Genomic DNA, 14,961 nt, shown 5'->3' with positions numbered 1-14,961 from the left:
GTGCGACCGTGTGTGCGAGTGTGACCGTGTGCGCGAGTGTGTGTGGGTGAGTGAGTGAGAGTGAGTGAGTGTGAGAGAGAGAGAGTGTGTGTGTGACTGTGTGTGAGTGAGTGTGTGTGTGTGAGACTGTGTGTGTGTGACTGTGTATGTGTGTGTGACTGTGTGTGTGAGACAGTGTGTGTGCGAGTGTGACCGTGTGTGCGAGTGTGACCGTGTGCGCGAGTGTGACCGTGTGTGCGCGAGTGTGACCGTGTGTGCGCGAGTGTGACCGTGTGTGCGCGAGTGTGACCGTGTGTGCGCGAGTGTGTGCGCGCGCGCGCGAGTGTGTGCGTGCGCGAGGGTGTGTGTGTGTGCGCGAGTGTGTGTGTGCGCGAGTGTGTGTGGGTGAGTGAGTGTGAGAGAGAGTGTGTGTGTGACTGTGTGTGTGAGTGTGTGTGAGTGTGAGTGTGTGTGAGTGTGACTGTGTGTGAGTGTGACTGTGTGTGAGTGTGACTGTGTGTCTTCATGTATGATCTATCTCTGTCCCCGTGTGCGATAACCTGTATAGACACTGAGTGAATCGGCGATGGGCAATGTGTGTGAGCAGCAAGCTGCTGAGGGAGGTGTTTATTGGTTATGAGAGACACAGAGCAAGGTGCAGACAACACCTGAGTGTTTCTTTGCAATGTTCCCTTCCTGTCGCTCTGTCCACAGCCCAAAAGCTGTTGTCTGATTGATAAGCAAAGTGCAGGCTGTCTCTGGACAGGATTTACCCAGGGCGCGCCGGGATTTACCCAGGGTGCGCCGGGATTTACCCAGGGCGGGCCGGGATTTACCCAGGGCGGGCCGGGATTTACCCAGGGCGGGCCGGGATTTACCCAGGGCGGGCCGGGATTTACCCAGGGCGGGCTGGGATTTACCCAGGGCGGGCCGGGATTTACCCAGGGCGGGCCGGGATTTACCCAGGGCGGGCCGGGATTTACCCAGGGCGGGCCGGGATTTACCCAGGGCGGGCCGGGATTTACCCAAGGCGGGCCGGGATTTACCCAGGGCGCGCCGGGATTTACCCAGGGCGCGCGGGATTTACCCAGGGCGCGCCAGGATTTACCCAGGGTGCGCCAGGATTTACCCAGGGCGCGCGGGATTTACCCAGGGTGCGCCGGGATTTACCCAGGGTGCGCCGGGATTTACCCAGGGCGCGCCGGGATTTACCCAAGGCGGGCCGGGATTTACCCAGGGCGCGCCGGGATTTACCCAGGGCGCGCGGGATTTACCCAGGGCGCGCCAGGATTTACCCAGGGTGCGCCAGGATTTACCCAGGGCGCGCGGGATTTACCCAGGGTGCGCCGGGATTTACCCAGGGTGCACCGGGATTTACCCAGGGCGCGCCGGGATTTACCCAGGGCGCGCCAGGATTTACCCAGGGTGCAGCAGGATTTACCCAGGGCGCGCCAGGATTTACCCAGGGTGCGCCAGGATTTACCCAGGACGCGCCAGGATTTACCCAGGACGCGCCAGGATTTACCCAGGACGCGCCAGGATTTACCCAGGGTGCGCCAGGATTTACCCAGGACGCGCCAGGATTTACCCAGGACGCGCCAGGATTTACCCAGGGCGCGCCAGGATTTACCCAGGGCGCACCAGGATTTACCCAGGGCGCACCAGGATTTACCCAGGGCGCACCAGGATTTACCCAGGGCGCACCAGGATTTACCCAGGGCGTGCCGGGATTTACCCAGGGTGCGCCAGGATTTACCCAGGGCGGGCCGGGATTTACCCAGGGCGCACCAGGATTTACCCAGGGCGCACCAGGATTTACCCAGGGTGCGCCAGGATTTACCCAGGGCGCACCAGGATTTACCCAGGGCGCACCAGGATTTACCCAGGGCGTGCCGGGATTTACCCAGGGTGCGCCAGGATTTACCCAGGGTGCAGCAGAATCAGCCATTACCCGCCCAGCTCCCAGCGTACATGCACCAATCAGATTGCAGACACAGGCTAAACTATTTAGAATTTACGTCGCTTGGGGGGAAAAAATGTTAATGTAAACGATCTTGCCGACCCTTTCATCCAATCCTTTTCCAACAGCAATTCTTTATTATTCCGAGTTTTTTGGTCAAATCGTCTCCAACAAACTCAGAGTGAAAGAAAACCTGGAATGAAATTTAACCCACATTCATATTTAAACTACACAGAACCACTCAATTTAACCAAACTGCCAACTACACTCTGCTACTCAATTTCACTGATGTCTTGAAAAATCAAATTGGGATGAGGGATTGTCCCATAACCATAGAAATCATAGAAACCCTACAGTACAGAAAGAGGCCATTCGGCCCATCGAGTCTACACCGACCACAATCCCACCCAGGCCCTACCCCCATATCCCTACATACTTACCCGCTAATCCCTCTAATCTACGGATTTTAGGACACTAAGGGGCAATTTTAGCACGGCCAATCAACCTAACCCGCACATCTTTGGACTGTGGGAGGAAACCGGAGCACCCGGAGGAAACCCACGCAGACACGAGGAGAATGTGCAAACTCCACACAGACAGTGACCCAAGCCGGGAATCGAACCCAGGTCCCTGGAGCTGTGAAGCAGCAGTGCTAACCACTGTGCTACCGTGCCGCCCGACTGTGCTACCGTGCCATAATGAGAGACTGAGTAAACTGCTTTATATTCTCTGGAGTTTAGAATGAGAGGCAATCTCACTGGGACCTACAGGATTCTGAGGGGTTTGACAGTGCGGACACACAGGTTGTTTCCGCTAGTCAGAGAACCTAAAACCCGGGGGCACAGTCTCAGGATAAGGGGGTTGGGCAGGGAGAATATGCGACGCGCTCCTACGGGGAGCAGGGAGAATGTGGGACTCCCTTCCACAGGACGTGGGGAGAGTGCAGGACACACTCCCACGGGCTTGGGGAAAATGTGGGATGCGTTCCCACGGGGTGCAGGGAGAACGTGGGACTCGCTCCCACAGGGAGTGGGGAGAATGTGGGGTGTGCTCCCACAGGGAGTGGGGAGAATGTGGGGTGTGCTCCCATGGGGAGTGGGGAGAATGTGGGGCGCGCTCCCACAGGGCACGGGGAGAATGTGGAACTCGCTCCCACGGGGAGTGGTTGAAATGAATAGTGTCGATTCATTTAAGGGGAATCTGGATAAATACAAGGGAGACGGGAAGCCAGATCCGCTGGGTGAAGGAGAGAGAGTTCAAAAAGCTTGCTTCTGTCATGCGTAATTGAGGTAATTCTGACACACACAATCACATATTCTATTCCTTTACTCACCACCCCCCGGCTCACTAATCCCAACCTCCCACTCCTATTCTGTACCTCCCACATTAAAATCACTGCAGCTTTGTTGGCGACTCGGAGGTCAGTAATTGGTTGCAGGGATGTCTCTGGATTGGTACAAACAGTTTATAATCTTATATCTTATTCTGGGGTCAGCTCGGAGCTGCTCCAGTGAAACCAACACCTCCACTTCGATCTGAAGCTTTAAAAGGGCCAATAATGACACACTGTCTGATTTATGAAAGATTGCAAAGATCAAAAAATAGCAAAGTGCTTGATAAGGAAGGAAAGAGTCTGAGTGAAAGCTAGCTCGTAATATAAATATGGGTGGTAAGAATTTTGATAGATATTTAAATAAGGAAAGTTAACAAAGTGAGTGTTGCTCTTATAGAAGGTGTGTCTGGGGAATTGATAATGGTAAGCAGGGCAGTGGCAAATGAATTGAACAGGTATTTTGCATCTGTCTTCAGTATACAGGATACCAATAACATCCCAGAAATAGCTGTAATCAGCGAATGGGAGGGGGCGGGGGGGGGGGGGGAAATTACAATCGCCGGGGAAGTGGTATGGAGCAAACTGTTGGGTGTGGGGGCTGACCAATCCCCGGGTCCGCATGGACTTCATCCAAAGCTCTGAAAAGATGTGGCTAATGAGTTGATGCATTGGTTTTAATTTTCCAAAACTCCCTAGATTCAGGGAAGGTCCCACTAGATTGGAAGGCAGCAAATGTAACTCTGTTATTCAAAAAGAGACAGAAACTGGGAAACTACAGACCAGTTGGCTTAAGATCAGTCAGAGGCAAAATGTTAGAAGCTATTATAATGGTATTATAATATCAAGGGTAAGACTCTTAGCAGTGGAGAGGATCAGAAGGACCTTGGGGTCCGGGTCCATAGGACTCTTAAATCGGCCCCGCAGGTGGAGGAGGTGGTTAAGAAGGCGTATGGTGTGCTGGCCTTTATCAATCGAGGGATTGAGTTTAGGAGTCGGGAGATAATGATGCAGCTTTATAAGACCCGCGTCAGACCCCACTTGGAGTACTGCGCTCAGTTCTGGTCGCCTCATTACAGGAGGGATGTGGAAATGATTGAAAGGGTGCAGAGAAGATTTACAAAAATGTTGCCTGGATTGGTTGGCATGCCTTATGAGGATAGGCTGAGGGAGCTCAGTCTTTTCTCCTTGGAGAGACGAAGGATGAGAGGTGACCTGATAGAGGTGTACAAGATGTTGAGAGGTATAGATCGGGTGGATTCTCGGAGGCTTTTTCCCAGGGCTGAAATGGCTGCTACGAGAGGACACAGGTTTAAGGTGCTGGGGAGTAGGTACAGAGGAGATGTCAGGGGTAAGTTTTTCACTCAGAGGGTGGTGGGTGAGTGGAATCGGCTGCCGTCAGTGGTGGTGGAGGCAAACGCGATAGGGTCTTTTAAGAGACTTCTGGATGAGTACATGGGACTTAATAGGATTGAGGGTTATAGGTAAGCCTATATATAAGCCTAGGTAGGTAGGGACATGACCAGTGCAACTTGTGGGCCAAAGGGCCTGTTTGTGCTGTATTTTTTCTATGTTCTATTATTGAAGAAGTTATCAGGCAGAGTCAACATGGTTTTGTGAAAGGGAAATCATGTTTAATCAGTTTACTGGAGTTCTTTGAGGGAGTAACATGTGCTGTGGATAAAGGGGAACCGGTGGATGTACCAGATTTCCAGAATGTGGAGTTGCCGGCGTTGGACTGGGGTAAGCACACTAAGAAGTCTCACAATACCAGGTTAAAGTCCAACAGGCTTATTTGGTAGCACTCACCTGATGAAAGAGCAGCGCTCTTGGTAGCTCTTTGATATCAAATAAACCCGTTGGACTTTAACCTGGTGTTGTGAGCCTTGATTTCCAGAAGGCATTTGATAAAATGTCACATTAAAGGTTGTGGAAAATAAAAGCTCCTGGTATAGGGGGTAGCATATTGGCATGGATAGAAGAATGGCTAGCCAATAGGAGTCATGATGTGGAGATGCCGGCGTTGGACTGGGGTAAACACAGTAAGAGTTTTAACAACACCAGGTTAAAGTCCAACAGGTTTATTTGGTAACAAATACCATTAGCTTTTGGAGCGCTGCTCCTTCGTCAGATGCTCCTTCGTCACATTTCCACTCCATCTGACGAAGGAGCAGCGCTCCGAAAGCTAATGGTATTTGCTACCAAATAAACCTGTTGGACTTTAACCTGGTGTTGTTAAGACTCTTACTGTAGCCAATAGGAAGCAGAGAGTAGGCATGAAAGCATCACTTTCTGGTGAGCAGGATGTAACGAGTGGCGTGCCACAGGGATCAGTGCTGGAGTTTCAGCTTTACAATTTATATAAATGACTGGGACGGAGGGACCGCAGGCATGGCTGAGAAATATGTTGACAAGGCCAGGTAGGAAAGTAAATTGTGAAGAGGATGTAGGAGGCTACAGGAGGATATAGAGAGGGACATAGTGAGTGGCAGAGATCTGGCAAATGGAGCACAATGTAGGGAAATGTGAAATTGTCCATTTTGGCAGTGAGAATAAAAACGAAGCATATTATCTAAACGGTGAGAGATGACAGAGCTCTGAGATACAGAGGGATCTGGGTGCCCGAGTGCATGGATTGCAAAAGGCTAGTATAGAGGTACAGCAAGTAATTAGGAACGTTAATAGGATGTTATTGTTTATTATGAGGGGAACTGAATACAAAAGTAGGACGGTTATGCTTCAGTTGTACACGGCATCGGTGAGGTCACATTTGGAGTTCCAGATACAGTATTGGTCTCCTTGTCTAAGGAAGGATGTAACTGTACTGGAGGCAGTTCAGAGAAGGTTCGCCAGACTAAAACCAGGGCGGGTTGTCTGATGAGGAAAGGTTGGAGAGGTTCGGTTTGTATCCATTAGAGTTTGGAAGAGTAAGAGGCGACTTTATTGAGACCAAGATCCTTGGGGGGGGGGGTTTGATAGGATGGATGTGGAGAGGATGTTTCCTCTTGTGGGAGAATCTAGAACGAGGGGTTAATATTTAAGGGGAAGGAGTTGTTTATTTAACTTAGAGATGAGGGGAATATTTTTTCTCTTCAGAGGGTCATCTACAAAAGGCAGTGGAAAAGAGGGTGCGATTCTGCCATTCCGACCTGCCAGTATTTTGATGGGTCGGGTCGGGAAGTGTGTGTGTCTGCCGATTCGCGCATGTGTCTCCCGCCACCGGAGCTCCGGTGTGGTCGAGACCACGCAGGAAACTGGTGGGAAGGCCATAAAGAATTTTAATTTTTAAAAATGTTATTTGAATGTCATTATCAGGCCCTGGGCGAGGGCACCGTGGCAATGCCAGCCTGTGCCCCTGGCACTGCCCACCGGGCATGGGGCAGAGCCTAGGGGGCAGGGCTTGGGGCAATCAGTGGGGGTGGGGCAATCAGTGGGGGTGGGGTATCCCGCTACCACTCTGCATTGGGATTGTTCAGGCTGGAGGGAGGCCAGTGCTCGGGGTGGGCTGTCGGGGTGGGAGGGAGATTGGGGTGCTCCGTGACGGGGGAGGGGGGATGGTGGTGGTCTGGGCTGGCTCAGGAATGGTTGTGGGGGACCGCGATCGGACCGTGGGGGGAGGTGCGGGGGCAGCACTGCAAGGGTCCCGGGCGGGCGAGTGATCGAGTTTGGCCAGCAAACTGCAGGCTGGCAGATCGGGGCCACTGCGCACGCGGAGTGTTCCGGAACTGTCAAGACTCCGGCGCGAACCCCACCCCCACCCCGCCGAGCTGTTATTGATATTCCCGATTGCGACGTCTGCGTTGTACAGAGTGTGGGAGGTTCGAACCTGAACCCCCGCTGAAAAAACAATTGTGATTTACACCAGTTTTTGCGCGAATTCAGAACAAGATCCCCCCTCCCCCTCATTCATCTGAATTCCAGCGAAAACAATCCTCATCGAATCAATCTCTCCTCATACATCAGTCCCGCCATCCCCGGAATCAGCCTCTCCCTTCCCCCCACCCTGCCCCCTTTTCCTCCCATCCCTCTCCCCCTCCAGCCCTCATCCCATCCTCCTTACCCCCCTGTCCCTCTCTCAGCCACCCCACCCCCTACTCCTTCCCATCCTTGCCCCCCCTCCTTCACCCTAACACCCCTCCCCCCAGTCCCCCTTCCCTCTCCCCCCCATTCCCTGTCCCCTCTCTCCCGCCCCCATTCCCCCCCTCCCCCTCTCCCCCCCATTCCCTGCCCCCTCTCTACCCCCCATTCCCCCCTCCCTCTCTCCCCCCATTCCCCCCTCCCTCTCTCCCCCCCATTCCCCCCTCCCTCTCTCTCCCCCATCCCCCCTCCCTCTCTCCCCCCCATCCCCCTCCCTCTCTCCCCCCCCATTCCCCCCTCCCTCTCTCCCCCCCCATTCCCCCCTCCCTCTGTCTCCCCCCCCATTCCCCCCTCCCTCTCTCTCCCCCCATTCCCTTCTCCCTCTCTCTCCCCCCATTCCCCCCTCCCTCTCTCCCCCCATTCCCTGCCCCCTCTCTACCCCCCATTCCCCCCTCCCTCTCTCCCCCCCATTCCCCCCTCCCTCTCTCCCCCCCATTCCCCCCTCCCTCTCTCTCCCCCATTTCCCCCTCCCTCTCTCTCCCCCCCCACTCCCCCCTCCCTCTCTCCCCCCCCATTCCCCCCTCCCTCTGTCTCCCCCCCCTTCCCCCTCCCTCTGTCTCCCCCCCCATTCCCCCCTCCCTCTGTCTCCCCCCCCATTCCCCCCTCCCTCTGTCTCCCCCCATTCCCTCCTCCCTCTCTCTCCCCCCATTCCCTCCTCCCTCTCTCCCCCCCATTCCCCCCTCCCTCTCTCTCCCCCCCATTCCCCTCTCTCCCCATTACCCCCTCCCTCTCTCTCCCCCCATTCCCCCCTCCCTCTCTCTCCCCCCCCATTCCCCCCTCCCTCTCGCCCATCCCTCTCATTCCCCCCTCCTTCTCTCCCCCCCCATTCCCCCCTCCCTCTCCCCCATCCCTCTCATTCCCCCCCTCCCTCTCTCCCCCCCCATTCCCCCCTCCCTCTCCCCCCCCCATTGCCCCCCTCCCTCTCTCCTCCCCCATCCCCCCTCCCTCTCTCCTCCCCCATTCCCCCCTCCCTCTCCTCCCCCATTCCCCCCTCCCTCTCTCCCCCATTCCCCCCTCCCTCTCTCCCCCCCCATTCCCCCCTCCCTCTCTCCCCCCCATTCCCCCCTCCCTCTCTCCCCCGCATCCCCCCTCCCTCTCTCCCCCCCCCATTCCCCCCTCCCTCTCTCCCCCCATTCCCCCCTCCCTCTCTCCCCCCCATTCCCCCCTCCCTCTCTCCCCCCCCATTCCCCCCTCCCTCTCTCCCCCCGCATTCCCCCCTCCCTCTCTCCCCCCCCATTCCCCCCTCCCTCTCTCCCCCCCCATTCCCCCCTCCCTCTCTCCCCCCCATTCCCCCCTCCCTCTCTCCCCCCCATTCCCCCTCCCTCTCTCCCCCCCCATTCCCCCCTCCCTCTCTCCCCCCCCCCTCCCTCTCTTCCCCCCCCATTCCACCCTCCCTCTCTTCCCCCCCATTCCCACTCCCCCTCCCCCCTCTCTTCTCTCCCCCCTCCCCTCTTCCCTGCCCCCCTCCCCCCTCTTCTCTCCCCCCTCCCCTCTTCTCTCCCCCCTCCCCCCTCTTCTCTCCCCCCTCCCCCCTCTTCTCTCCCCCCTCCCCCTCTTCTCTCCCCCCTCCCCCCTCTTCTCTCCCCCCTCCCCCCTCTTCTCTCCCCCCTCCCCCCTCTTCTCTCCCCCCTCCCCCCTCTTCTCTCCCCCCTCCCCCCTCTTCTCTCCCCCCTCCCCCTCTTCTCTCCCCCCCTCCCCCCTTCTCTCCCCCTCCTCCCCCCCTCCTCCCTTCTCTCCCCCCCTCCCCCTTCTCTCCCCCTTACCCCGGTGCTGCGGTCCGGGCTGCCGGCGCTGGCTGCGCTCAGGCGGGTTGAGTTGAGTCCCACCAGCGAGGGCAGGGTCTGGGACATCCAGTTGCTGATCATGGCCATGGTGCTGAGGACGATGCCGATCTTCAGCAGCGGCACCGACATTGCGGGGACTCTGCGGCTCTCGCATAGCGGGGAGGCGGGGAGGGGGCTTCACCGGGCCGGGGGGCCGGCGGGGCGGCGGCAGCGGGGCATCGGAGCGGGGGCAGCGGGAGCGGAGCCGGGGCTGGAGCCGGGAGCGGAGCAACTGCAGCGGGAAGGGGAGCGGGAGCCGCGCCGCACTCACCCGGCGGCTGCGCAAAACCCGCCCCCCCGTAGAATCCGCCCCAAACCCCGCCCGCCTGAGACACTCCCCCCGCCCCCGACACTGCCCAACCCACAGCTACAGGTTAAACCCCCCCCCCCAAACCACACAGCAACCTCCCAACCCCCCCACCAAACCACACACCCACCCCCCCAAAACCACACAGCAACCTCCCAAACCCCCTCCCAAACCACACAGCAACCTCCCAAACCACACAGCAACCTCCCAAACCCCCCCCCCAAACCACACAGCAACCTCCCAAACCACACAGCAACCTCCCAAACCCCCCCCCCCCAAACCACACAGCAACCTCCCAAACCCCCCCCCCCCCCAAACCACACAGCAACCTCCCAAACCCCCCCCCCCCCAAACCACACAGCAACCTCCCAAACCCCCCCCCCCCAAACCACACAGCAACCTCCCAAACCCCCCCCCCCAAAACCACACAGCAACCTCCCAAACCCCCCCCAAAACCACACAGCAACCTCCCAAACCCCCCCCAAAACCACACAGCAACCTCCCAAACACCCCCCCCAAAACCACACAGCAACCTCCCAAACCCCCCCCAAAACCACACAGCAACCTCCCAAACACCGCCCCCCAAACCACACAGCAACCTCCCAAACACCCCCCCCCAAACCACACAGCTCCCAACCCAACAACGCCACACACACACACCGACCCACACACTGCCCCAATGCCTCAGTGATAGGTTTATACACCCCGCTCCCCCACACCTCCCACCGCCCCCCCACACCTCCCACCGCCTCACAACCTAAATAGACCAACATTCACACCCAGAAAATACCAAACAATATTTATTCTCTGCCACAGGGATAATAACCCGTGTTATTCACCATTTATACAAATTATCCCTCTCTCCACTCACAGTCTGTGCCTGTAACGACCTGATTACCTCCACAGTGGCAGAGTTCTCAGCACTGCTGCCTCTCAGCGCCAGGGACCCGGGTTCGATTCCCGGCTCGGGTCACTGTCTGTGTGGAGCCTGCACGTTCTCCCCATGTCTGCGTGGGTTTCCTCCGGGTGCTCCGGTTTCCTCCCACAGTCCGAAAGACGTGCTGGTTAGGGTGCATTGGCTATGCTAAATTCTCCCTCAGTGTACCCGAACAGGCCCCGGAGTGTAGCGACTAGGGGATTTTCACAGTAACTTCATTGCTGTGTTACTGTAAGCCCACTTGTGACTAATAAATAAACTTTACTTTAGACTCACATTCCAACCATTATCTTGTAATTGAGTTTGTGTCTATACATGCCCTGTTTGTGAACAGAAGTTCCACTCACCTGATGAAGGAGCAGTGCTCCGAAAGCTCGTGATTCCAAATAAACCTGTTGGACTTTAACCTGGTGTTGTGAGACTTCTTACTGTGCCCACCCCAGCCCAACGCCGGCATCTCCACATCATTTATAAAATAACATAAAATGACATTGATGACGATATGGGGGGTGGGATTAGTAAGTTTGCGGATGACACACAGATTGGCCGGGTGGGTAACAGTGAGGCGGAGTGTCTTGGGCTACAGGAAGATAAAGACGGAATGGGCAAATGGGCAGAGAAGTGGCAGATGGAATTTAACCCTGAAAAGTGTGATGTGATACACTTTGGAAGGAGTAATTTGACAAGGAAGTATTCAATGAATGGGAGGACAGTAGGACGTTCTGTGGAACAAATGGACCTTGACGTGTTTGTCCACAGATCTCTGAAGGCGGAAGGGCATGTTAGGGTGGTGAAAAAGGCAAATGGGACACTCGCCTTTATCAATCGAGGCACAGATTACAAAAGCAAGGAAGTCATGTTGGCGTTGTATCGAACTTTGGTGAGACCACAGCTGGAGCACTGGGTGCAATTCTGGTCACCACATTATCGAAGGATGTGATTGGACTGGAGTGGGTGCAGAGGAGATTCACCAGGATGCTGCCTGGGACGGAGCATTGAAGTTATGATTGTATGATTCTAATGAAAATACCCCAGTGAGAGTCAGTGTGTGTGGAACCCGTATCCCAGTGAGAGTCAGTGTGTGTGGGACCCGTACCCCAGTGAGAGTCAGTGTGTGTGGAACCCGTACCCCAGTGAGAGTCAGTGTGTGTGGAACCCGTATCCCAGTGAGAGTCAGTGTGTGTGGAACCCGTACCCCAGTGAGAGTCAGTGTGTGTGGAACCCGTATCCCAGTGAGAGTCAGTGTGTGTGGAACCCGTACCCCAGTGAGAGTCAGTGTGTGTGGGACCCGTACCCCAGTGAGAGTCAGTGTGTGTGGAACCCGTATCCCAGTGAGAGTCAGTGTGTGTGGAACCCGTACCCCAGTGAGAGTCAGTGTGTGTGGAACCCGTACCCCAGTGAGAGTCAGTGTGTGTGGGACCCGTACCCCAGTGAGAGTCAGTGTGTGGGAACCCGTACCCCAGTGAGAATCAGTGTGTGTGGGACCCGTACCCCAGTGAGGGTCAGTGTGTGGGACCCGTACCCCAGTGAGAGTCAGTGTGTGTGGAACCCGTACCCCAGTGAGAGTCAGTGTGTGTGGAACCCGTACCCCAGTGAGAGTCAGTGTGTGTGGAACCCGTACACCAGTGAGAGTCAGTGTGTGTGGAACCCGTATCCCAGTGAGAGTCAGTGTGTGTGGAACCCGTACCCCAGTGAGAGTCAGTGTGTGTGGAACCCGTACCCCAGTGAGAGTCAGTGTGTGTGGGACCCATACCCCAGTGAGAGTCAGTGTGTGTGGGACCCGTACCCCAGTGAGAGTCAGTGTGTGTGGAACCCGTACCCCAGTGAGAGTCAGTGTGTGTGGAACCCGTACCCCAGTGAGAGTCAGTGTGTGTGGAACCCGTATCCCAGTGAGAGTCAGTGTGTGTGGAACCCGTACCCCAGTGAGAGTCAGTGTGTGTGGAACCCGTACCCCAGTGAGAGTCAGTGTGTGTGGGACCCGTACCCCAGTGAGAGTCAGTGTGTGGGAACCCGTACCCCAGTGAGAATCAGTGTGTGTGGGACCCGTACCCCAGTGAGGGTCAGTGTGTGGGACCCGTACCCCAGTGAGAGTCAGTGTGTGTGGAACCCGTACCCCAGTGAGAGTCAGTGTGTGTGGAACCCGTACCCCAGTGAGAGTCAGTGTGTGTGGAACCCGTACCCCAGTGAGAGTCAGTGTGTGTGGGACCTGTACCCCAGTGAGAGTCAGCGTGTGTGGGACCCGTACCCCAGTGAGAGTCAGTGTGTGGGACCCGTACCCCAGTGAGAGTCAGTGTGTGGGACCCGTACCCCAGTGAGAGTCAGTGTGTGTGGAACCCGTACCCCAGTGAGATTCAGTGTGTGTGGAACCCGTACCCCAGTGAGAATCAGTGTGTGTGGGACCCGTACCCCAGTGAGAGTCAGTGTGTGGGACCCGTACCCCAGTGAGAGTCAGTGTGTGTGGAACCCGTACCCCAGTGAGAATCAGTGTGTGTGGGACCCATACCCCAGTGAGAGTCAGTGTGTGTGGGATCCGTACCCCAGTGAGAGTCAGTGTGTGTGGGTCCCGTACCCCAGTGAGAGTCAGTGTGTGTGGGATCCGTTACACATTCAGAAGAAATTTACAAAGAAATCTGCATTGAATATGAGATTTAGAAACTGGAATGATTTATTAGTTCAGAGTTGGAATGTGTAGTGAATTCTCAAGGCAGTGTGTTGCCATGGAAACGGGGCATGGTCCGTAGCAACTGTCTCTCCCGGTTTTACTGCAGTGAGATTCTCTCAGATCCGAGGATGAGAATGAGCTTCACAAACAGAAATGTGAACCACACCAGCCCTCTGACAATGCGGCACTCCCTCAGTACTGACCCTCTGACAATGCGGCACTCCCTCAGCACTGACCCTCTGACAGTGCAGCACTCCCTCAGTACTGACCCTCTGACAATGCGGCACTCCCTCAGTACTGACCCTCTGACAGTGCGGCACTCCCTCAGTACTGACCCTCTGACAGTGCGGCACTCCCTCAGTACTGACCCTCTGACAGTGCAGCACTCCCTCAGTACTGACCCTCTGACAGTGCGGCACTCCCTCAGTACTGACCCTCTGACAGTGCAGCACTCCCTCAGTACTGACCCTCTGACAGTGCAGCACACCCTCAGTACTGACCCTCTGACAGTGCGGCACTCCCTCAGCACTGACCCTCTGACAGTGCGGCACTCCCTCAGTACTGACCCTCTGACAGTGCGGCACTCCCTCAGCACTGACCCTCTGACAGTGCGGCACTCCCTCAGTACTGACCCTCTGACAGTGCGGCACTCCCTCAGCACTGACCCTCTGACAGTGCGGCACTCCCTCAGCACTGACCCTCTGACAGTGCGACACTCAATTTTATCCTGTCCAAAGAACAAAGAAAAGTACAGCACAGGAACAGGCCATTCGGCCCTCCAAGCCTGTGCCGATCATGATGCTCGAACTGAACTAAAAAATAAACCTTCTGCCCTTACTCGGTCCCTGTCCCTCTATTCCCTCCCTATTCATGGACCCATCCAGATGCCTCTTAAATGTTGCTAATGTGCCTGCTTCCACCACCTCCTCTGGCAGCGCGTTCCAGGCACCCACCAACTCTCTGTGTGAAAAACTTCCCCCGCACATCTCCCTTAAACTTTCCCCCTCTCACCTTGAACCTGTGCCCCCTTGTAATTGACACTTCCACCCTGGGGAAAAGCCTCTGACTATCCACCCTGTCTGTGCCTCTCAGTGTGTAGACCTCTATCAGGTCTCCCTCAGCCTCCGTCTTTCCAGTGAAAACAATCCTAGTTTATTCAATCTCTCCTCATAGCCAACACCCTCGCGACCAGGCAACATCCTGGTGAACTACTCTATCTCTTTCCCTCATAATTTTATACACCTCTATCAAGTCACCACTCCGCCAAACCCAACCTCTCCAGCTTCTCCTCATAGCTCCAATTTTCCAGCCCTGGCGATATTCTTGTGAACCTCCTCTACACTCTCTCCAGGGCAATGACCTCCTTCCTGTAACGTGGTGACCAGAACTGCACACAATACTCCAGTTGTGGCCTCACCAATGTTTTATTACAATTCCAACATTACATCCTTCCTTTTATATTCTATATCTCTGCCAATGAAGGAGAGCATTCCATATTCCTTCTTTACAGCCTTGTCTACTTGAAGGACCTGTGTATTTGGACACCAAGATCTCGCACCATCTACATATTTATATAGACGATCTGGAGGAGGGGACTGAGTGTTGGGTAACAAAGTTTGCAGACGACACAAAGATCAGTGGAAAAGTGAATCGTGTGGAGGGTGTAGAAGGTCTGCAGAGAAATTTGGACAGGCTGAGTGAGTGGGCGAGGATCTGGCAGATGGAGTATAACATTGACAAATGTGAGGTTATTCACTTTGGAGGAAATAATAGCAAATTGGATTATTATCTAAATGGAAAAATATTACAACATGCTGCTGTGCAGA

The 14,961-nt window shown here is 55.6% G+C and overlaps 1 protein-coding gene across 1 annotated transcript in view; it reads right to left on the bottom strand.

The window, feature by feature from the left end:
• The window catches only part of LOC144502329 (noelin-like), a 34,157-nt gene extending 24,630 nt beyond the window's left edge, over positions 1–9,527 (bottom strand). The window contains exon 1 of the mRNA XM_078226152.1: positions 9,170–9,527. Within this exon, the coding sequence (XP_078082278.1) occupies positions 9,170–9,319 (150 nt within the window). The 5' untranslated portion in view covers positions 9,320–9,527. The remainder of the gene's footprint in view (positions 1–9,169) is intronic.
• Positions 9,528–14,961: the final 5,434 nt, after the last annotated feature.

Source organism: Mustelus asterias, chromosome 13 (genome assembly GCF_964213995.1).
Source record: "Mustelus asterias chromosome 13, sMusAst1.hap1.1, whole genome shotgun sequence".
Lineage (NCBI taxonomy): Eukaryota > Metazoa > Chordata > Chondrichthyes > Carcharhiniformes > Triakidae > Mustelus > Mustelus asterias.
Note: the sequence above shows the minus strand (reverse complement) of the source record. Positions and strands in the feature narration are given on the sequence as shown.